At 50.5% G+C, this 22,352-nt stretch overlaps 1 protein-coding gene across 3 annotated transcripts in view; it reads left to right on the forward strand.

The window, feature by feature from the left end:
- STXBP1 (syntaxin binding protein 1) overlaps positions 1–22,352 on the forward strand; it is a 74,171-nt gene that overhangs the window by 48,026 nt on the left and 3,793 nt on the right. The window contains exons 8-19 of one of the 3 annotated variants that reach the window (XM_011288419.3): positions 1,499–1,583; positions 2,372–2,502; positions 3,593–3,700; positions 5,164–5,224; positions 6,592–6,657; positions 7,398–7,478; positions 9,622–9,760; positions 10,441–10,550; positions 11,581–11,682; positions 14,073–14,158; positions 16,928–17,082; positions 18,643–18,768. In XM_011288419.3, coding sequence (XP_011286721.1) covers positions 1,499–1,583; positions 2,372–2,502; positions 3,593–3,700; positions 5,164–5,224; positions 6,592–6,657; positions 7,398–7,478; positions 9,622–9,760; positions 10,441–10,550; positions 11,581–11,682; positions 14,073–14,158; positions 16,928–17,082; positions 18,643–18,752 — 1,234 coding nt within the window. In that variant the 3' untranslated portion in view covers positions 18,753–18,768. The remainder of the gene's footprint in view (positions 1–1,498; positions 1,584–2,371; positions 2,503–3,592; positions 3,701–5,163; positions 5,225–6,591; positions 6,658–7,397; positions 7,479–9,621; positions 9,761–10,440; positions 10,551–11,580; positions 11,683–14,072; positions 14,159–16,927; positions 17,083–18,642; positions 18,769–22,352) is intronic. The other 2 variants (XM_011288421.3, XM_019816566.2) reach the window with 2 other exon arrangements.

Genomic DNA, 22,352 nt, shown 5'->3' on the forward strand with positions numbered 1-22,352 from the left:
AGCAGTCAGGCAAGGAGACCCAGAAGGGGTGGCCACTGTAGGAGGAGCGGGGGGCCTGAACAGGCAGTGCTGAGGATCAGCATGGCCCCCTGTCCTGCCTGCCTCCTTGTCTGCTGGAATGTGCAGCCATGGAAGAATACCTCCCTCTATTCTTGATGTTTCCTGACAAAAGCCTGTGGAAGTTCAGAAATGGGGGGCTAGGCCATAGCTTCTGACAGGGTAAGGGGAGCTTGGGGTTCATTTGGGAGGAATGGGGCTGGGAACAGAGCTGCTTTAGCGCTGCGCCTGGCCAGGTGGCAGCAGCCACACTCTGTACAATCGGGAGGGGCCCCAGGAAGTGCTGTCAGGCCTGGCCAAGGGGAAAGGCCCACAGGGTCTCACTTGTACCTTTCTGGCTCCGCCAGCAGAGGCGCCTGGTGGCTCTGTCAGTTAAGCACCAGACTCTTGATTTCAGCTTAGGTCATGATCTCACAGTTCGTGGGTTCGACCCCCCCCCCCCCCCCCCCCCCCCCCCGTCGGGCTCTGTGCTGACAGGGCAGAGCCTGCTTGGGATTCTCTCTCTCCCTCTCTCTCTGCCCCTCCCTTGCTTGTGTTCTCTCTCTCTCTTAAAATAAATAAACTTAAAAAATATGTATCCCCTGCAACAAAACAAAACAAGATCAAAGGAAATTTGAATTGTGGGAAGTGAGAGAATCAGGTGGGTCAGGCTCGGACAGGCTGATCACGGGAAAATGGTGGATGGCCGGTACCCTCTGTTGAAAGGTGGTCATTTTTCTGAAGCCAGTTGGAAAGATTACTTCTGTTTTCATCTAGATAGTTGTTTTTTTTTTTTTTTTTTTTTTTTTTTAGGTTTATTTATTTTGAGAGTGAGCAAATGAGTAGGGAAGGAGCAGAGAGAGAGGGAGAGAGAATCCCAAGGAGGCTCCACTCTGTCAGCACGAAGCCCAGCGTGAGCTGAAATCAAGAGTCTGACGCTTAGGGGTGCCTGGGTGGCTCAGGTGGTTAAGCGGTGCACTTCAGCTCAGGTCATGATCTCATGGTTTGTGAGTTTGACCCCGCATCAGGTTCTGTGCTGACAGATCAGAGACTGAAGCCTGCTTCAGATTCTGTGTCTCCCTCTCTCTCTCTGTCCCTTCCCTGCTCTCACTCTGTCTCTCCCTGTCTCAAAAATAAATAAAGATAAAAGGAAAAAAAAAAAAAAAAGAGTCCGACTCTTAACCGACTGAGCCACCTGGACACCCCTAGTTGTTGTTGTTGTTGTTGTTGTTTTTAAAGAATTAGGAAATCATTTATGTTCCAGGCACTGAGCAAATCTTTTTATTTGTCATTTGAAATTATATACATAATACATGACTATATTCTCAGTGTAGAAGAACAATTCAGGTGAAGCTCGTCTCCCTTGACCCTCCTTACACTGTTTGGCCTTCCTCCCTGAGGCAGTCAGTGCCAGCAGTTGGGTGCACGGGCAGTTCACCCTATGTCACTCCTCCTTTGTCAGGGAATACAAGGACAATGCTTTGCTGGCTCAGCTAATCCAGGACAAGCTCGACGCCTACAAAGCCGATGACCCAACAATGGGCGAGGTAAGTCTGGACTTGGTCCACGTGGTTCTCTCGCCGATTGACCATAGTGTTTGTATGGCATTCCTGGGGACAGCTTGGTTCTGTTGCTCACAGAAAGTGCCTGGTGCCACTGTTCCTGCACATTGGCCTCCAGGGAGATGCTCAGGCCCTTGGGCAGGATGATAGAGATTTTGCTCAGTGTAGCCGCGGTGACCAACCTGTTTCTGTTTGCTGGGACTTTCCAGTGTTAGCACTGAAGGTCCTGTGTCCTGGGAACCCCCTCAGTAGTACAGTACCCAAACCGGAAAATCAACACCGGTACCATCTCCAGCCCTTAATCCCACTTCACTAGTTTGTACACGTGCTCGCACGTGTGTTCAGTTCTGTGCAATTATATCACATGTGTAGATTCATAGAACCACCACAGCAATCCAGACAGAGCTGTTCCATCACTGCAAATCCCAGGTCCTGGGAACCCCCTTGGTCCCAGGCCGACTGGATGGTGGGGCACCCTATTTGTACCCGAACCCAGATGGTACTCTCTTTCATAAGCTCACCTTGGAGCCCAGCCACAGTTTTGGACCTGCTTGAAAGCATGCTCATTATGAGATAGACACATTGGATTTTTGCATGGTGTGACTGGTGTTCTCGTCAAGCAGCAAATGGACTAGTCAGTGCTATTTTAGTAGGTTTTATCTCAGAGTTCACTTCCTGGGGCTGCTTTTACAGGGGGGACAGCCACGCCAGTGGGAGAGGCTGGAGTTGTACGGGTGGCTTGTGAAAGTCTTCCCCTGTGTCCATCCTTCCAGGGCCCAGACAAGGCGCGCTCCCAGCTCCTGATCCTGGACCGCGGCTTTGACCCCAGCTCCCCCGTGCTTCATGAATTGACCTTTCAGGCTATGAGTTACGACCTGCTGCCCATTGAAAATGATGTATACAAGTAAGTGTACACACCCAGTGTGGCTTTGCAGACAAACCAAACGCACCTCTTTCATCCTAGGGAATGCGGGTATGTTGATACGGTCTTGCTAATAAGCCTGCAAGCTTTTCTGTGGGTTCCCCAAGTCCACTTGGCATTAGCAGCCAGGAACTGGTGCCCCTTGTGGGGGAACAAGAGCTTTAGAACTTTAGTTCACGGCTCACATCACCTCAGCTCAGAGCCTGCTTGGAGGTGTTGATATGTTGGTGTGCGCGTGTGTGTGTGTGCGTGTGTGTGTCTATGTCTGTGCATGCAAACGGATGCATATCTTATTCAGGGTTCAGACTTCTTAGTTATAGATCGTGAAATATGATGATGATAAAATATGTCACCAGAAGTTTCTTACTGACCTTTATTTGTAGAAGAGCTGTTTTCTTCATTATAATAAACATTTTTCTTGGTAATAGTCATCCGAAACTTAATTTCTAAAAACGAGTATTTGTTTTTTTGGAAACAGACTGTATTATTTTCATGTCTTTTATTTTATCCTTTATTTTATAACATATTTTAATCATAAAGGTAGTGGTTTCAAAATGAAGGTTCTAAAAATATGACTGAATCTCAGTTTTCTTCCCCGTTGGTGCCTGTAATTCTTGCTTTCCTTTAGATGTTCGTGATTTCACATGTAAAAATACGCTGAGGACCTGTTGCAGGCAGCTGATTTTAAAACTGAAAATTTAGGTACCCCACATTTGCGGATGGTATCCCAGTCCTTCCCAGGGAGGAGTAAACGTGATCTTTGCTTTTCCCTTACGAGTCGTTCTGAACCCACCTTTAACCTAACTTGAGCACGTACTCGCTAACCCTGAAGATTTTAAAACAGCTTCAAGTCCACTGCCTTTGATTAGAACTCTGGGTCTCTACCTTCCCGAGAAACTGCACCGTGTCAGTGCTGATGCAGCAGACCTGATACGGACCGTGCCCCATCGGATGGTCAGGGGGCCTGTGGTAAAATCCTCCGTGTGACATCTGTCTGCTGAGGACTATGAGCTCTTATCTGTTACAAATCAGAGGGAATTGGGTACATTTTGTGGGGACATATCCTCTCTAGGTACGAGACCAGCGGCATTGGAGAGGCCCGGGTGAAGGAAGTGCTCCTGGACGAGGATGATGACCTCTGGATAGCGCTGCGCCACAAGCACATCGCGGAGGTGTCCCAGTAAGATCCCTTTGCTCCATCCCTCCCCAGGGACCTCAGCCAGACCTCAGCCACCCCTGCCACCCCAGCTCCAGGGCTCACTCCATAGTACAGGGTGAAACCTTTCCCCAGATGGCAGTTGCTAATGTGCACGTTCTGGGCACTTGCACAGAGCTGGTCAGTAGATGAATTTGCCAACATGCTAACCAGTGATGATGACTCCCTTCTGATCTCAGCTCGAGTGACACCAACTTCACTGAGTGAGAAGATCCATTCTGTGTTCAGGTTGCTCTTAGGATTTTTAGAAAACATCTGTAGCTCTCAGGAAATGCTTTATCAACACTGAACATTTAAAGCCGATTCCTTCCATTGAAACGCCCAGATTCTACTACATCAATTTGATTTTCTTTTATATAGCCAGTGTGTAATCTTCTTCCCCTTTTGTCTTACCTAAAATTTCTAAGGAAGAGCTGTGCCTTGAATCTGTGCCTGTTGAATCTGTGCCTTGCTCTCAAAATGTTTCAAAATGTTTGTAACACCTGAATGTTGTTGTTGTTGTTTTTTAATGAGAGAGAGAGAGAGAAAGAGAGAGAGAGAGAAAATATCTCAAGCAGAGTCCACGCTCAGCTCAGAGCCGGACACAATCCCACAACCCTGGGATCGTGACCTGAGCCAAAATCAAGAGTCACATGCTCAACCTACTGAGCCACCCAGGTGCCCCATAACAACAGACTATTTTATAAGACCTTTATGCTATCGAGAACAATTCTACTTTTGCAAAAAGATATTTTCTGGCTGTTACATTGAGTTGGTGATAGTCTTAGGAAATTCACAAGGAAGCAAGAAAATAAGACAGTCTTGGATAGTTCAGTTCAGAAAAGTAGTTCCCAAACTTTTTGGATCACTCAACCTTAGGAAAATGTTGATTCACATTTCCAATATGTGAGTTTATTTATGAATTTACTAGTTTATTCTAATATATATATATTTTACAGTATATACAAAACCACAAATTTGAAAAAGATGGAGTAAAATAAACATAAATAGAAGTACTAATAATTCCTTCTCTTGAATCATCCTGTACACCTCCTCTGGAGACCCTGGTTGAGAATATTGGTTAGGAGGGGCACCTGGGTTGCTCAGTGGCCTAAGCATCCGACTCTTGCTTTTGGCTCAGGTCATCATCTTATGTTCATGATATTGAGCCCTGCATCAGGTTCCGTGCTCACAGCATGGAGCCTGCTTGGGAGTCTCTGTCTCCCTCTCTCTCTGCCTCTTGCTCTTTCTCTCTCTTTCAAATAAACATTAAAAAAATAGAATATTAGGAAAACAATGTATCCCTCTCTCTCCTCTTCAAAAATCACTGTAAGTACATACCTTAGTGGCAGGAAGAGTCACCGTGTATTCCTAAAGGAAGAATCTTGCACCACTAGTATAGGACTTGGTGTTGCTGTGAAAGTTAGTTGCCTCTTTCTGTCTTCCAGGGAAGTCACCCGTTCTCTGAAAGATTTTTCTTCCAGCAAGAGAATGAATACCGGAGAGAAGGTAAATGCATCCTAGAGCTCCAGTGCCCTTTAGGCTAATCCCGGTCTTCCCTCTGGGAGCCGGCAGGCAGGGCGCTTCCTTGGCACAGGATTAGTGAGCCAGGGGGTCATTGTCCCTGCTTCATCTAATACTGTTTTGTCTTGTTTTTGTATTCAGGATTGAGATCAGGTGCCCCTGTCTTTTGATGTTTATAGAGATCTTCATTTTGTTACTCTGAGGATTGATATTTACGGTTTTAGATCATGCGTCAGCTTAAGCCAGAAGAACCCTGAAACCTTTTTTAGCTTGTGGTGGAATTAGAACTCAACTTGCCTGGTCCTTTCCTTATCCTGACTGTTCATCGGAGGTAGCTTAGCCATCTTAGTCAAGGGAAATGCACCTCTGATTGTGTCACTCCCTTGCTTAAAACCATCTGGAGACTTTCTGTTCCCAGCAGAATCCAGCCCCACCCGTAGACACACCTTATAGCATTGGGCTATCAGGCCCCCCAGACTCTCAGGTCTGCCCCCCACTCTCTGGCACCCACGGCCTTGCTCCATCCATGCCTGAGTTCCTTGCCCGGGGCTTGCCTTGTCAAGTCCTGGTACTTTGGCTCAGGCATCGTTTTCTCAGGGAAATCCTCCCTGCTCCTCCCTGGACTAATGAGGTACCCCTCCACTGTGCACCCACACTCCTGATTCCCTCGAAGAACACTAATCCTCTCAGTCGGAATGACTCCTCTGCTAGATGGTAGCTCCACAAAGACAAGAATTTCTTGTTTGTTTGTTTGTTTGTTTGTTTGTTTTTTGTCCTTATATCTCCAGCACCTAACCTGGCATGTAGTAGTAATTCAACAAATTTTTGTTGGCTAGAGAGGGATTAGGTGAGTCACATGGTTACCGAGTAAACAGACCCCTGTGACCTGTCAGGATGCACATCCCGGCCCTTTCCCACCTTGTTCCTTCTTTCTACCTGTCTACACAACTGCAGCCCTTCTGCTGGGATGAAATGTGAACTCAGTTTCAAGACTGCTTGAGCTGAGTATGCAGAAGAACAGTGTGGAGAAGAAAAATTGCTCTTTCCTGACAAGAATTATGCTCTCAGTAACTTTCTAGTCCAATAAATAAAACGTAATTGCGACACTTCAGAGTTCAGTTCCCTACCTAGAAGATAGTCATGGTATTTGAATCAATAATTTTTTGAGCCAGAGGCCTGGAAGTCTAAACCCACAGTGATCTCAGGTTTAACAGATTGATTTTGAGAGTTTCCGAGCGTGCACTTGGGAAGTCTGGTGCTGGCTGCTGTCCTGCCCTGGACCTGCCACCCTTGCACAGCCTCTTAGGTCAGGGCCATTAGAGTGAGACCATATGTTTTCCTTTCCCTCATAGACCACCATGCGGGACCTGTCCCAGATGCTAAAGAAAATGCCCCAGTACCAGAAAGAGCTCAGCAAGGTATGACAATCCCAAATGATTGATTTGAATCTTGACTATAATCAACTTCAGTAAGACCTCTCAGAGCCCCACTGCACTGACTGATCCACTGAAGTCACAGGTTTTTAATCAACTTCTGGTTTTATTAGGAAAAGCTGGAAGACTGGACCGACAACTTATTTCCTATGACTTTCTTTTCTCCTCTTCGTCTGTTTTCTCTCTTTATCCTTCAATTCCTCACCTCACGAGCCTCTCCCCTGGGCTGCTTAAGTATTCTTACGGCATGGCAGCTGGACTCCACGAGTGTGAGTGACCGAGGGAGAGAGCCAGGAGGAAGTCACTGTGCCTTTTCTGTCCTGACCTGGGGTGTCCTACATCATGTCCTCCACACTCTCCTTTAGAAGCGAGTCACTGAATCCAGCCCACGCTCAAGGAGAGGGGAATTAAGCTCCACCTCCTAGAAGGAGGGGTAACAAAGGATTTGTGGACACATTGTGGAACCATTATGCCACCCTACCCCCATATAGGATTCCTTCATCTGCTTGACTCCTTTGGAATGCGGTTTGCCCCTACCTCTCCTGACACAGAACTTTCTGGCGTGTTCTGCCATGTTTGTGTTCTGCTTCAATGCATGTTTTACCTCCTTTACGAGGCTGGAGACTCCCTGGTGCATTGCACAGTGTTTATACATAGTAGGTGCTCAGTTTATGCTTCATGCGTCCGTGAGTGATTTCTGGATCATAAACTCTGCTTTTTCCTAGTATTCAACCCACCTGCACCTGGCCGAGGACTGCATGAAGCATTACCAAGGCACCGTGGATAAACTCTGCCGAGTGGAGCAGGTAGGACCTTTTCCTTCTCTTTCTGCCATCCCCGTTGACCCAGCTGAATTTTAACATGTGACTTTGAACATCCTGCAGAATCATAGGATAGAGAGATGGGGAAGTCTGCTAGATCATGTTGTCTCAACTCTGGAGCCAATGCACTTCCGCTCTCAATGGTAGGGATTAGACTGGTCTGGAATGCTGTGCTGTTTGGATTTTGCATGTCTGACTCTCCACAGGCTCCCTGGAGTGTCTGAAGAGAGATGTCTGGAACTCTGAGCCCTACACTGACAGGGCTGGCTGAGGTTTATATTCCGAGTATACTTTCCTCCTGTGGTGGCCACACCGGTTTTGGAAACCTAGATGAGAGAAACTAGGGTAGTAGCATGTCAGAAACTCACCACAGCCTCCCTGATCATAAGTAGGACTGAAAGTCAGCAGTTTGCGGTTTGAACTCTGTCTCTGTCACTGGTTTGTTTGATGTGCCTGTTTCTGCTTTGCTTTCCTCATCTGCAAAGGGAAATAACAATGCTGCCATAGTTTCCAGGAGTGTTGTGTGGAGTCACTAATCCTGGCCCTCCGTTCTCCAAGCGAGAACTTCACTCAGCTAGGGTCTGCTTCCATGGGAAGGGAGGGCATTTGAATGTGAAGCCTCAGCAGGAATGAACAACTCAAGTCCTTGGTGTGAAGCTAAGATCTACACCGTCCGGTGTGATGTGACGAGCCAGCTTAGGTTTGTCAGACCTGTCCTGGTTTCTTGGCTCTCTTCTAAGGGGCAGTGGCCCCCTAAAAACCCATCAGTCTCACAGCTGATCTTGACAGGTGCAAGGTCCTCTCCAAAAGAACTTGACTGTCCAGAAAACAGGTTATCCCTACATCAGTAAAAGTGAAGTTGGGATGAATCCTTGGAAGTGTACATTTTTTTTCAGAATTGCTCCGTGGTATTTGTTGAACCGGTTATGTTTAATTTGACCTTTAGAGAGTATTAGATTTGGGTCCGGCTAAACAAACGGCTGTTGAGGCTGGCAGTGGCTCTGAGAGGTGAGAAGGCCTGGGGGCACCCACCTTCCTTGACCCAGACAGACCTGGGTAACCTCAAGGTCCTGATGGTTATGGACTCGTGGGATCTTAGAGAAAAAGGGAACCTTCAGGTGAGCCCTGTGTGGGTTCCCAAGGGAGTTGCAGCCTCTGGTCTCTGAGAACAGAGTAGAATGGTTGTTGATTTGCTGAGGCTGATGATGTGCCTTCTCCAGCCTGTCGACAGCCGGTCTGACTCTTGCCTGAGTTGGGAAGCGGGCTGTCATTGTGCTCTCTCTCCTCTTCCTTCTTTGGCCAGCCCTTCTCTCCTCCTTCATCTGCCTGGGTTGGGTTTGCAGGTTCTAGAGCCCTTTTTTTCCTACTCATCTTAAAAGTGGTTGGAGGGGCGCTTGGGTGGCTCAGTTGGTTGGGCATCGACTTCAGCTCAGGTCATGATCTTACGGCTCGTGGGTTTGGGCCCTGCATTGAACTCTGCTGACAGCTCAGAGCCTGGAGCCTGCTTTGGATTCTGTGGCTCCCTCTCTCTCTGCCCGTCTCTCTCAGAGCCATTCACCCTCTGTCTCTCCTTGAAAAATAAACATTAAAAAAAAAAAAAGTGGGTTGGAAAATTAAAAACAGGTTAAAAAATGCAGAGTAGTTAAAACTCAAAAGGCGTGTCCTTCAGAGCCAAGGGGAAGCACAATGGGGAGAGTCTAGCTAGGCAGGCGCCCCTTAAGATGCCAAAGCTCTTCATGTGCGGGACGTGCCACTGACTCGGCCCCGATCCCTCAGCAGAGCTCTGTACCTCTAGAGGCCCCACCGGAACGGAGGCTTGACCTGAGGATGTGGCCCAGGTGCACGGACACTCACCTGAAGGGAGCAGCCTACTTTCAGACAAGATGGCAAAAAAATCAACGATGGTTTCTGTTTTTTGCAAATTGAACCCCGGGGCTGTCATCAGTTCTCACTGGCGCCACGGAACGTAGCGCTAGTGACGCCAGTGCAGATTATGGTGCATTGTGGGAGAAGAAGGGACCTTCCCCAGTGAAGCGACCAATCCTATTTATGGTCTACAGTCGTCTAATTGTTACCATCTGTCCAGACTGTCACTGGGAGTGGGGCCAATATGGTGTGTTTTCTGCAGGACCTGGCCATGGGCACGGATGCCGAAGGGGAGAAGATCAAGGACCCTATGAGAGCCATCGTCCCCATTCTGCTGGATGCAAATGTCAGCACTTATGACAAAATCCGCATCATCCTTCTCTACATCTTTTTGAAGAACGGTAGGAACGACGGGCTGGAGAAGAAGGGATAGGTGCTCTCTTGGGCAAGTGAAGTGAGGGAGAGAGAGAAGACAAAGTAGGAAAGTTTAGGAGACACGGAAAGGCGTATTATTTAGTAAGGAGATCCCAGGGGCTCTTGACATTGGGGAAATGAAGGTAAATCAGTTGGAACTAGAATTGAATTCAAGAGTTAAGAAAGGTGAGGCGTCTATGGAAGAGGACGGGTGGGGGCAGGGAGAGCCCACTGACAGCAAAGCCAGTTTGTGAGGGCTTGTCCGCCAGGCGCTTTAACTTGCATCACGTTAGTACTCTCCACCTTTAAATAACTGATTTTTACCCACATCACAGTTGGGTTACCGTCCACTGTGCAGATGGACACGGAGACTCTTGACTTTGATGTGGGCAGGGGTGGGCAGAAATGGCTGGGAAGCAGAAGACGGATGGAAATATAGACCATGATGGGGCAGTTGCTGAAGGTCACAGCCTGGGACAGAGTGGCTTGAGTGGAATGGAAATCCTGATTTTGTCTTCATCTTCCAGTAAAGTTGATGCGGTGAAGACTCATTTCTACTAATCCTGAGGAGGAGAAGGGGCATCATCCCCCCTCAAGCGATTGGCTCTGCTTCTGAGTGTGTGATGTGCAGTGGCTGGGTGTGGTGACAGGGGTTTTGTTCTCTCAGGCATCACTGAGGAGAACCTGAATAAACTGATCCAGCATGCCCAGATCCCCCCAGAGGACAGCGAGATCATCACCAACATGGCACACCTGGGGGTGCCCATCGTCACTGACGTAAGGGGCCAGTCTTGCATGTGGGGAGGGAGAGGCAGAAGGGAAGCTGGCATGTCTTACCTGTTCTCCCCTGAATTACTTAAGGTGGCTTAAGATACATACACTAAACGTTGAGGAAGAGAAAACATAAAATCAGAGGAATAAAGGGATAGATGTAGTAAAATAGAAGTGAAACTCCCAGAACCAAGACGTGCACATCCAGGAGTTGCCCAGTCATTAAATCTGCGTTGAGCCAGCCCCAGCCCACGCCAGCTTCGTCCCCCATGTCGAGCTCAGTCTGGCCGTGTCTTTGCGTACCTGGGTCCAGCATCTTCTGTGAGAGCGGGAGCACAGCGCTTAGCATCAAGCGGGTTTGCCACTTGGTTTGTCACTGAGCCAGGCCAGGGCAGGGAAGCCTGACCATGCAGCGCACTCCAGAAGAGGCTGGGGGCCAGAGGACTCCAGAACTTGAGGAAGAGGCCCGAGCACTCTTTGGAGCTCTCTGCTGGGAACCTTCCCGTGCACCTGCTTCCTGTGAGGAGTCTCTCACTCAGCAGTGCTGTAAAGCTAGACTTGCAAATGCGCTTCTTTTGGAATCTCAGAGTCAGAAACTTTGTCCCAGAGCCCAGACCTGAGACCTGTAACTGGTTTGGTGTTTTTTGACCCTTGTTCAAGAGGGACCCAAATGGGAATGGAGATGGCTTACCGATGCACCCCAGACTGTTGAAGCAGAAGCAAAGACCAGGTCCTACACAAAGCTGCCTTTTCTCCTATAATCGAAAACAAAACTTTTTTTTTAACTACCAGGATGTTTTTTTTTTTTAATGGAGCTTCTGTGTTTGACCCGCATTTGCCATTTTCCATGGCTTTAAAGAACCGAGTTTGCTCCAAGGGGCACATGCTGGACTTTTCCAGGAAAACCTCTCCCACTTAGCCTCTGCTAGCGCTGACTCTGAAGGGAGTGCTCTGGAGCGATTTCCCGAGGCCAGCAAGGTCGCCGGGGCCCAGGTGACCCGTGACTCTGTCTAATTTTGCGTGTGTTTGTATTCAGTCCACCCTGCGCCGCAGGAGCAAGCCAGAGCGGAAGGAGCGCATCAGTGAGCAGACCTACCAGCTCTCACGGTGGACTCCGATCATTAAAGACATCATGGAGGTCAGCGAGGGAGGGGTGTGAGGATGTGTGTGGGACAGCCCGGGCCCAGAACTCTTCACTTACAGGCCCAGAGGCCTCCAGCTTCACCTGATGTGGGGTGATGGTGACAGCCTGGGGTTATCTGTGCCTGAGGATCTGTACCCAGTCTCGGGGCTCATTTAGGCCCCATAGCCTTGTCCTGAGGGTTTAGGAAGAACAGCCCCCAGAGGCCGCTAGATCCAGATCCCTATGATCCATATGACTTAGCCCCATAGGAGAGACCCCTCAGTGGTGCCGTATCCAAAGAACCAAACACATCCCAGCATCTGCAGGTCACATGAGTCACAAACACCACACTAAGGGTGCGGGTATGGAGGGGCTTTCAGGATTCACCCGAGCCAGCCCCTCCCTAAGCCTCCCTGTCAGTCAGGGACCCCGCCCTGCCAGGCATGTTTCTGCCTCTGCTCTTCTGTTCACATCCATCCCTTGCCTGCAGTGCTGTCCCCTTCCACTTCTGAGCCCTGCCTTCCTTCAAAGTCCCCGTCAGGTCTCACCGTTTGCATACACCGCCCCCGTCTGACCGCCCAGCACCACGGAGCCGCCCTGGACTCCTGTAGCATGTATCGGAGATGCCCTTTACGTATATGTATCTGCTCAGTGTTTGGAGTCAGCTCTTTATACCTTGGCCTGTGCCCTCAGCTGATGTGTCCTCTGGGCATAGCAGGTGTTTTGTATTTGCGAATGTGAGGTGTCCCTCTGCTCCTCGCCTATAGCATGAAGAAACCCTGCTTAGAATCCTGCCCCACTGGATCTCCAGGGTGGGTCTTAGAGGCACCCTGTCCAGCTCCTGCTGTCCACAGGCGGACAAGACTGGGGTCCGGACAACGAAGGGGCTTTCCCAGAATTCCTTTGTCAATCCACGCAGTCCAGGTGTTCTGCTGAATTATGAGTTAAAATAAGTATATTTTAAATATATATAGTGAGTCAGCTTCCTATTTTTAAAACCCACAAACCAAAGGACGGGTGAACATGAGACATCTAGAAACCAATTGGATTTCTTTGTAATGTAATTAAAGCCCACCCCTCTGTCTCATTCGCTCCTTTGTTCTCTGTTCCCTTTTCCTGCCCCGCTCCGCAGTCCCCTGGAGAGACATGTGCGTAGGTTTCACATGGTAGCTGCTAAGAGGAGTGGAGATTTCTAGGCAGCGGGAGGTGCCTAGCTGGCATCCACCCACTAGATGATTAGACCCTTGGAAAACTGAGGATGTAAAGTCTTGTCTTGCATGAGACACAATGCCTGTGCCGAGTTTCTACAAAACTGGTGGCAAGTGTCAGGAATTTATTGGAATGCAACATTTATAACCTCACATAGATGTAAAAGAAAAGAAAAAAATTGGAAGGGAAGCAAGAAAAATTAATGCACTTTTTTGGTCTTATTCGTTTATTTTGAGAGAAAGAGTGAGCGCTCGCAGGGAAGAGAGAGCAGGAATCCTAAGCAGGCTCCACACTCAGCACAGAGCCCGACGTGGGGCTTGAGCTCACGGCCATGAGATCATGACCTGAGCCGAAATCAAGAGTCGGACACTTAACCGACTGAGCCACCCAGGCGCCTCGTGTTTTGTTATTTATTTTTTATTTGGGGGAAAGCACAGGTGGGCTAGGGGCAGAGAGAAGGGGACAGAAGATCTGAAGCAGGCTCTGCGCTGACAGGCTGACAGCAGTAAGCCTGATGTGGGGCTGGAATTCATGAACTACAAGATCATGACCTGAACTGAAGTTGGTCCTCAACCACCCAGGTGCCCCTTGTTATTTTTAAGGTTTATTTACTGGGGCTGCTGGTGTCTCAGTCAGTTTAGCACCCAACTCTTGGTTTCAGCTCAGGTCATGATCTCACTGTTTGTGAGCTTGAGCCCCGTGTCAGGCTCCGTGCTGGCAGTGCAGAGCCTCCTTAGGATTCTCTTTCTCCCTCTCTCTGCCCCTCCCCTGCTCATGCGTGCTCTCTCTCTCTCTCTCTCTCTCAAATTAAAATTTAAAAAATTTTTAATAGAGTTTATTTAGTAATTTCTATACCCAGCATGTGACTCGAACTCACAACCCTAAAATTAAAAGTCACATGCTCTTCTGATTGAGCCAGCCAGGCGCCCCATTGCAGTTTTTGTTTGTTTGTTTGTTTTTTAACTGCAAGGTCGTTAAGGTCTTCTTCATGAGCAGACCTACGGACTTTTCTCCATGTCCATGCTGAGTGCCGTTTTAGGCCCCTGCAGCAGGCAGCAGGGCAAAGGAGCTCTGGTTGTTGCAGATTCGGCCATGTCGCTTTGCCAAGTGACTTGTTCCTTGAATCATCTCGCCTTGGTTCTGTCAGCCCTTCCCAAACAAAAGGCAAGCCTAGTATCTGTCTCTTTTCTTTCCAGGACACTATTGAAGACAAACTCGATACCAAGCACTACCCGTATATCTCCACCCGCTCCTCTGCCTCCTTTAGCACCACCGCGGTCAGGTGAGTGGGAGTCCAGAGCAAGCAGGTGGGAGAAGGGGGACCGTCGCTGGGTGGTTGTCGGCCGCACGGTGGTCCTGGTGTGACACAGCACCCACAAGAACCCTCCCCCGGCTTCTCGCCACAGCCAGAGTGCAGGCCTGGTGCTTGGAGCAGCCCATGAGGCCCTCCACTCTCCGGCTTCCCACTCCTCTCTGACTCATCCCTTACTCCTCCCGTTTTTCTCTCCACTTCTGCCACGCTAGCCACCTCCTCTGCCCGTGTCAGGCATACTTCTGCCTCAGGACCTTTGCACTTGGCTTTACCCTCTGCCTCAAACGATCTGTCCCCGTACATTTTCAGGGCTTGCCTCTTATCTCCTTCAGGCCTTTAAAATCAACTGTTACTTTGCCCCGTCTTCTCTAACTACCCTGTTTTAACATCGCACTACACCAGTGTTCCTAGCAGCATTACTCATAATAGCTCAAAAGTGGAAACAACCTAAATGTCCATCAGCTGATGAATGGATAAACAGAACATGGCATACTCATACAATGGAATATTATCCAACCAAAGGAATGAAATACTGACACGTGTTCCATGGATGAAGCTTGGAAACATTGCACTAAGTGCAAGAAGCTAGTCACAAAAGTCCACATGTTGTGTGATTTCGTTTGTTTGAAATGTCCAGAATGGGCAAATCTGTAGAGATAGGAAGTAGATTAGTGGTTTCCAGGGGCTGGGGATGGGGGTGGGGTGGGGGAATGGGAAGGGACTGCTAAAGGGTATAGGGCTTCTTTTTGGGGTGATGAAATAGTCTAAAATTGATTGTGGTGATGGTTTGCAATTCTGTGACTATACTAATAAGCATTGAATTGTACGCCTTTTTTTTTTTTAAGTTTATTTATTTGGGGCGCCTGGGTGGCTCAGTCGGTTGAGTGTCCAACTTTGGCTCGGGTCATGATCTTACGATTCGTGAGTTCAAGCCCCCCACATCAGGCTCACTGCTGTCAGTGCAGAGCCAACTTCGGATCCTCTGTTCCCCTCTCTCTCTGTCCCTCCCCCACTTGTGCCCTTTCAAAAATAAATAAATATTTTTTTTTAAGTTTGTTTATTTATTTTGAGAGAGAGAGAGAGAGAGAGAGAGAGAGAGAGAGAGAATCCCAAGCAGGCTCACGTACCTGGTGACACTCCATACTTCTGTCCCTGGTTCTCCAACACTGTGGGTTTTCTTAGTTGCCTGTGGTGCCTTCCAGGGTCTGTTTTCAAAAGCTCTTCCTCTTGTTCCCCTCTTTGCCACGCATCTGGAAACCTTCCTGCTGTGCCCTGCGGTGGCATCGGAAGGCATTTTGCCCCTAGACTCTCGTTGGCCTCCCTATTCGGTGTGGTCCAGGCTGTTCCCTGGCCCGCAGTGGCATCAGTTACTTTTCCTGAGGTGGCAACCTCAGAGCCGGGTGCTACTCGGTTTTTGTCTGTCAGCAAGAGCTTGACGTGGCTCCTGAGAACATTTCAAGGCTGAATGAACATTTGAGCTTGGAACAGGAGCGCCACTAGCTCCAAAGAGGGCATCCCGGGGCACCGGAGTAGCTGGCAGTTCCCAGGATGAACCCTCCACATGTACCTCTCCATCCCCTGTTCCTGCTGTGCCCACCCATCTTTGTCCCCCACGCCCGGCCTGCTGGGCTCACTTTCAGACCTTCCCTTGGGCCCAGGCCGGAGGTCTGTGGCACCTGTGGCATTATGCATCCCCTCTGATGCCAGTAGAGGCCAAATGTTTATTGCCAACATTGGAGCAAAATACGAAATCCCCAGTGTTGCCCTGGCCAGGCCGGTGACGATGGCACACTGTCAGATGACTCTCTCTGCGTTGGCCCATGTGCGCCCCTGGCACCTTCAGGATTTTGGAAAGTGACTTTAATGCTGTCGTAGTCAGGGAGAAGGGCAGAGATTTTGCTAGAGACTTGGCCTCCTTGTTTTGCTTTGATTTTTGTTTTCTTTTCCCCATTTTCTTAACCTGGAAGCAACCCATTTCTCATTGTTCCTGAGGACAAGGTGAAGACCTACTAACAGAAGCCCAGGGGCAGAGGAGACACCTTTGGGAACTGTCCCACCACCGAAATGCCTGTCTTTCAGGGGGCAGCTCAGTGTCACGTCTTCTGGGAAGACTTTTCCAATGATGCCCAGATGACGCTAGAAGGCGTGCATGTCCCTGTGGCACCGAGCCCCTCCATCGCAGCACGATCCTGACCTTCCTTCTCCCCGCCCACCCCAGTTAAACCGCGAGCTCTCGGTGGGCATGGCTGAATCTCGCCGAGGGTTGGCACCTTGGTGCTGGGGGAGGCCCTGATCAGGTGAGGTGCTCGCTGCGTGAATCAGGGTGTACCAGCCTGAAGACGGGCCTTGACTCCATCGTCACCGCTCACTGCCAGCAGAGTCCCAGACAAGCCTAGAAACCTGTACGCTGGAGGGCGGAAGCTGACGACCATCACGAGGGGCAAAGCTGTGGAAGGTGACACGTCACCCTTGAAAGCTGACTCGAGCTTGCCTGTCACCTACATGCTTCCGAGAGAGTGACGAGGTCACAGCATGGGTAGCCCAAGCACTTGATAATTTGCACAGCAGTTCAGTTCAACCAACACTTACTACTACTCTGTTTTGGTCACTGGTGTACAGAGCGAATGTGTAAACAAGTCATTGAGGTATGAAGTGATAAGTCCTCTGAGTGCAGATAAACATAATTAATCTCTCTCTCTCTCTCTCTCTCTCTCCCCCCTTCCTCCCCCCCCCCCCCAGCGCCCGCTATGGGCACTGGCATAAGAATAAGGCCCCAGGGGAGTACCGCAGTGGTCCCCGCCTCATTATTTTCATCCTTGGGGGCGTGAGCCTGAATGAGATGCGTTGTGCTTATGAGGTGACCCAAGCCAATGGAAAGTGGGAAGTGCTAATAGGTGAGTGGGGGCATGTGTTCTAGAGGGAAGGGGCTGCTTCATCGCACTTCGATCCATTCCATGCTTTGGTGTTTCATTCTGTCTTCACTTCTCCACTGCCCCTGCAAAACATAGTCTCTAGACACGTTCGGGGACGGCAGCAAAGGGGCGAAGGGTTCTTTCCTCGTGTCTGCACTGTGTCTCATGGTGAGAGGCAGCTGCAAGTGGTGGGAAGTGCCTGATCACAGACACCGACAGACCCAGGCCCCCATTCTTGCTCGGCCACTGCCAAGTGGGTTACCTTGAGCAAGCACCCCACCTCTCCATGCTGCGATTTCCTTACCCAGCCAAACGGGGTTGTGAATACCCGCTTACAGCTTTGTACTAGGCCCGAGGTGGGACTTGTCTCTTTGCTGGCATTGGGCCTCCTGTTCAGAAGACGCTCAGCGAATGGAAGGTAAATTATCGCCCCCTCCTTTACCTGTCAGTTGCAGATAGACAGACACAGTGTGTGGGCAGATACTGCCCGAAACACACGGGCCTGACTCCTGGACTCTGCTGAGGGTTCCCCATCAATTCCGGTTCCTACGACTCCTAGGTCTGCTATGTACCCTTTCTGGTATTTCCTGCTGGTTTTCCAGAAGAAAGGAAGCAACTCATTAGACCTGACTTAATGCAGCGGAAGATTTTATACCTTTTTCCTGCCTGTAGGAGCTTCCAGTTTCTAGGGGAAAGAGTGAGCTGAGGAAAATCACGCTTTCTCCAGACGCCTTCCTTTTGCCCCGTCTTGCCCTTAACAAAATGGATTTGCACCTGCCTGGGGCTGCCTCTTGACATTGACTGACCCAAGGCTATGAGCACGTACTGCCCTGGCCTTTCCCCTGATCCCTAGAAGATGTGTCAGTTTTACACCCCTACTTCGGGGTGACCAAATTCCAGTGTGCCCGGCGCTCTCAGAGTGAGCAGATCCTGCAGACCAGTCCACGTGGCCATTCCTGGTTGTGTCAAGATGGACCTGTTACTGTCATCCCCCTTTCTAGATACCACACCATTCAGTGGAGAGATTGGATATCCTCTCCCTCCCCTCCCCACTCCCTGGAGCTTCCCCAGCGGGTCACCCTTTCTCCCCGTATCGTTTTTTCCTTTTTGTTACATAGACGCTGGGATAAAGCTCTCTCTGTCCCCTGCTCGTGTGTATGTTGCATGCACGTGTCGGAGAACTCTCAGCTCAAACACAGCTTTGCGGGGCCGAAGCTGTCACGGCCAGGCTTTGGTGTAAATTTCCCTCTTCAGCTTTGGTCCTGACTTGCAGTTCCCTGTTGGGGGGGTGGAACCCTGGGGAGATAACGGTGCCCGCGCAGATCCACGGAGGGGCCTTGCGCAGACAGCTGACGTCCGCAGTGTGGCCTCACCCGCTTGGTGCATGCCGGCTGTCCTTGCGGCCTGTGTGCGTGTGCACGTGCGCGTGCTCGCGTCTTGCTTTCTCATACCTCATTGGCTGCATAAAACGTAGGCCTAACTTGGCATGTTCCTGTAACGTACCTTTGTTCAAGCAGTCAGCTGGCCTCTGTTCTCCCGCAGGTTCTACTCACATTCTTACTCCCACCAAATTTCTCATGGACCTGAGACACCCCGACTTCAGGGAGGCCTCTAGGGTATCTTTTGAGGATCAGGCTCCAACAATGGAGTGAGAGCCAAAGAAACAAAGTAAAAGCAGCTTATTACAGAAAAGAAACTCTTCCACTCTGAAGGGTTTTCTTTGATTATTCCGTCACTCTTTTTCTTTATTTTTCCCTTTTCAGTTTATTTATTTGATTTCCTTTCAACAAGAAAATGCTTGCAGTTCTTAACACCGATTGAAAATGTGTCCGATGCTGCCTTCACAGACCCTGCCGCGAGAGCCTCTGGGCCCCGGCCTGCCAGCTCACTCGTGCCCTGGGTCACCTGCTGCTCAGTCAGGCAGTGCAGCCCCCTGGGTTGTAAACCAAAAATGATCATGACTGCTATGACCAGTCCTTCGGAGGGACTGGAAGCCGAGGGATGCCGGAGGCACGGCGCGCAGGCCTACCGGCCCGGGGTGTTATCTGTGGGCACCAGGCAGGGAACGCGTAGCGTCCCGCTTGTGACATGGTGTGGGAAGTTGTGAGTGAGGCCAGTAGGCGTTCAAGGGACTGTCCTGTCCAAGAAGGCAGAACTCCAGTGGAGAGATCCATGGGCACCTGATCGTGGGGAAGGCTCATTGGAGTGCGTCAGGATAGACTCCACGTCAGTGGTAGTTAGACACGTAAATTCCTTTTTTCCGGGGCAGGCACTCGTCCCAGGGAACTGTTGCTAAGGGGTGACAGGGTCACGAGCCACCACATACTTGATGAACTCCAGCCACCAGTGGAAATCTCGTGTCTCGTGTTCATCTGGGGCAGATGGCCCTTCGTAGTCATTTACTCTCTCAGTAGTTGCTTTTATTTTCATTCTCCTGTGGGTTTTTTTCCAGGGTTGAGTTATCACACCCCTCTCTCTCACTGAAGTCTGTTAGTGAGATCTGAGAACCTTTGGGTAAAAATCTGTTCTTAACGCGGTGTGCTGTTCGAAAGAGCGTCTTCTCTCTCCCACCACGCTTGTGCCTTTACCTGTTACCCAGGAACCGGCATCTGTCTGGTGGATTATCCAGACTTTATTCTCATCCTCATCCCTTCCCCTCTCTTGCGTCCCTCATATGTCCCGGGAACCTCCTGTGAAGTGTTAAGTGGCAGACGCATACTGAAGAACTCCATTGTAGCATTAGTTATTCTGTAGTTTCCTCACACAGCCTGTGAGGAGGCCACACTCTGCGCACCTGCCCTCACGTACTTCACCGACGACGTCCCTGCCCCTCTCCCGCCCAGACTGACATGTGGCCTGGTGAGTCAGAGAGCATGAGTCACCTGGAGCAGTCGGGAGGCCTAGACTCTTGCCCCGGTCCTGCCAGGAGCACGTGTGGGACTGCAGGAGGTCCTTCCCCCGCCCCCCAACCAGGACACAGAATGCAGAATGCGGGGGGGCTGGGTCCTGGATCGCAGGGCCCCAGGTCCTGAGCTCTGACCATCTAATTCAGCAACTCGGATCGGGTGCCTCAGCGCTTGCGGTCCTGCCCTCGTGCACCTGTGCTCTCTGGTATACCTCAGGGGACTGGGCTGTCAGAGCCATGACTGGGGGGGGGGGGGCGGGGGAGCACCGGAAGCATGCTTGTTTGTATAAAGAGAACGTGCTCCATCCAAAACGGGACTCGCTCTAAAGGTCGGGACAGGCAACTGTGCGCTTTGTCTCCTCTCCTTCCTGTGGCCGAGAGACGGCTCCCCCGGGGCACTGGTGAGGGGAGAAGCAGCACGTGGGTCACCTGCACGGTGCGGGGCAGGCTGGCCGTGGCCCTGCGCTGCCTCCCTCTAGACAGTGCCGCCAATGGGCGGTGGATAAAAGCAATTGTGAAGAACACAGCCATTGTTTAGAAGCACCTTGGTTGCTTGGTAATCAGAGACATCTGGTTCTGTGTGCAGATGGCAGGGAGGTGATCGGCATTTGCTGCAGGATGTATTTTCAGACTTACGGAAGGAAAGATGTTCAGTCCAGGCTTTGGTGGTGGCAGACCACTTGCAGGGTCTGAAAGACCTGCAAACCCAGAGCCCGGGGGCTCCAGCTAGGATTCACTCTGCGATCCCCTGCCCCAGAAGCAGCCTGTCCTTTGCAGGCTGGTGTTCTTTGTTTTGTGCTCAGTCAGCATAGGTTCTCGGCTGCCATCTGAGCAAAGAACACAAATACTCGAGTTGTGTACTCGTGGCTTCTGAAATGCTTTCTGGGGCAGTGTCGTGTTTTAGAGAGTTCCTTTAGGAAAAAGCAAGGCACGGAGCCCTAATCCCAGGGAGGTCAGAAGACAGATGAAAATCTGACTTGCCTCCTTCTGTTGTGATTGTCCGGTGACCAGAGCCTAGGACAGTGTGGGCCGGGAGCAGGACGGGTTGTCTCCGCCCAGAGTCGATGTCTGCAGTTGTCTGCAGCAACTTAGCTTCTAGGAGATGAGTTTTCCTGCTCGTCAGTGAACGAGAGCATCCCTTGCCGGCTCCCCGCGTGGGTGCCAGCGCCCACTGATCCTCCGGCCCCTCTCTCCCCCAGGTGCCGGGTGAAGGGGGCCGGCTGGGCGGCCGGAGTGCACAGGTGTCCCCAAGCCTCACTTCCATTGCATTAATCAGTCGCCTCCATGTTGTCCAGAAGTGAAGTCTTTGCTTTAGGTTCTCACCCCAAGCTCTGGGGGAGGGTTGTGTTAAAAGTACCAGCCTTGAGGGAATGTCCAAGAGGCTATTGGAAGCCGGTGGAAGAGCCATACACAGCACTTGCACTTCAGAAAAAGGGTTTGTTTTTTTTATATTGAATATTTCACTTTATTCCCAGTTGGAGTCAGACAAGTCTCATGTTTCAGTGGGACTCAGATTTGAATCTGTACCCAGAACCAACCCATTGCCCAGCTGCTATTTGAGCACTCACTTGCATGTCCCCTCCTGGGGCCGGCTGTCCAGAAGCGAGACCGACGGCATGACATCTGGGCCCGGCCGTGCCATCAAAGGGCTGCGAACGTGCCCCCTGCCGCTCTGGGCTTCGTTCTCCCACCTTCAGGACGTGGGCTGGCCAGGAGCGTGTCTCCAAAACCTGGCAGATCAGCAGACTTTCCTGGGTTGCTCTTGAATGTACACCTTCCCTGGTGCCCCCCCCCCCACGGGTGTTCGGAGTCCGTAGGTCTGTGTCGGCCAAACCCAGGGATGCCTAGACAGCTGACCTGATTTTCAGATTCTGTCAGAGAGGAAGGATTTTGTCCAGGCAGAGCTCTGGCCCACAGCTTTGACAGCCCTTTGGGTGACTTTGTTTTCGGAGACACCCACTCACATTTCTCAGTCTTGCAGTCATGTAGCATAAGAGGGATGGACCCTCCGTTGTGGTTCTGGAGGACCGACGTGGACCCCCTGTGGGTTCTAAATGTGGGTTTGCGATATGTGTATCCCAAACGCACCCAGCTCCGTTCGCGGTATTTGTGGTGGTGAAAACCTTGACCAGGACATTAAAACAGTACAGATGACTCAGTGGCAAGAATTGGCTCTCAGGGGATTCGGATCAACAACAGCTGGTCTGAATCCTTTAAAGACACCCAGTGAGTTAGGGTCCAGGAGTTCCTGAGCCTGTCGCAAAGATACTTGGCCCTGGAAGTTTTCTTCTTTCAGTCAGACTGGGACCACCAGATGGTCAGCCGTCAGGTGATAGAAATTCTAGAG

Source organism: Felis catus, chromosome D4 (assembly GCF_018350175.1).
Source record: "Felis catus isolate Fca126 chromosome D4, F.catus_Fca126_mat1.0, whole genome shotgun sequence".
NCBI classification, from domain to species: Eukaryota; Metazoa; Chordata; class Mammalia; order Carnivora; family Felidae; genus Felis; species Felis catus.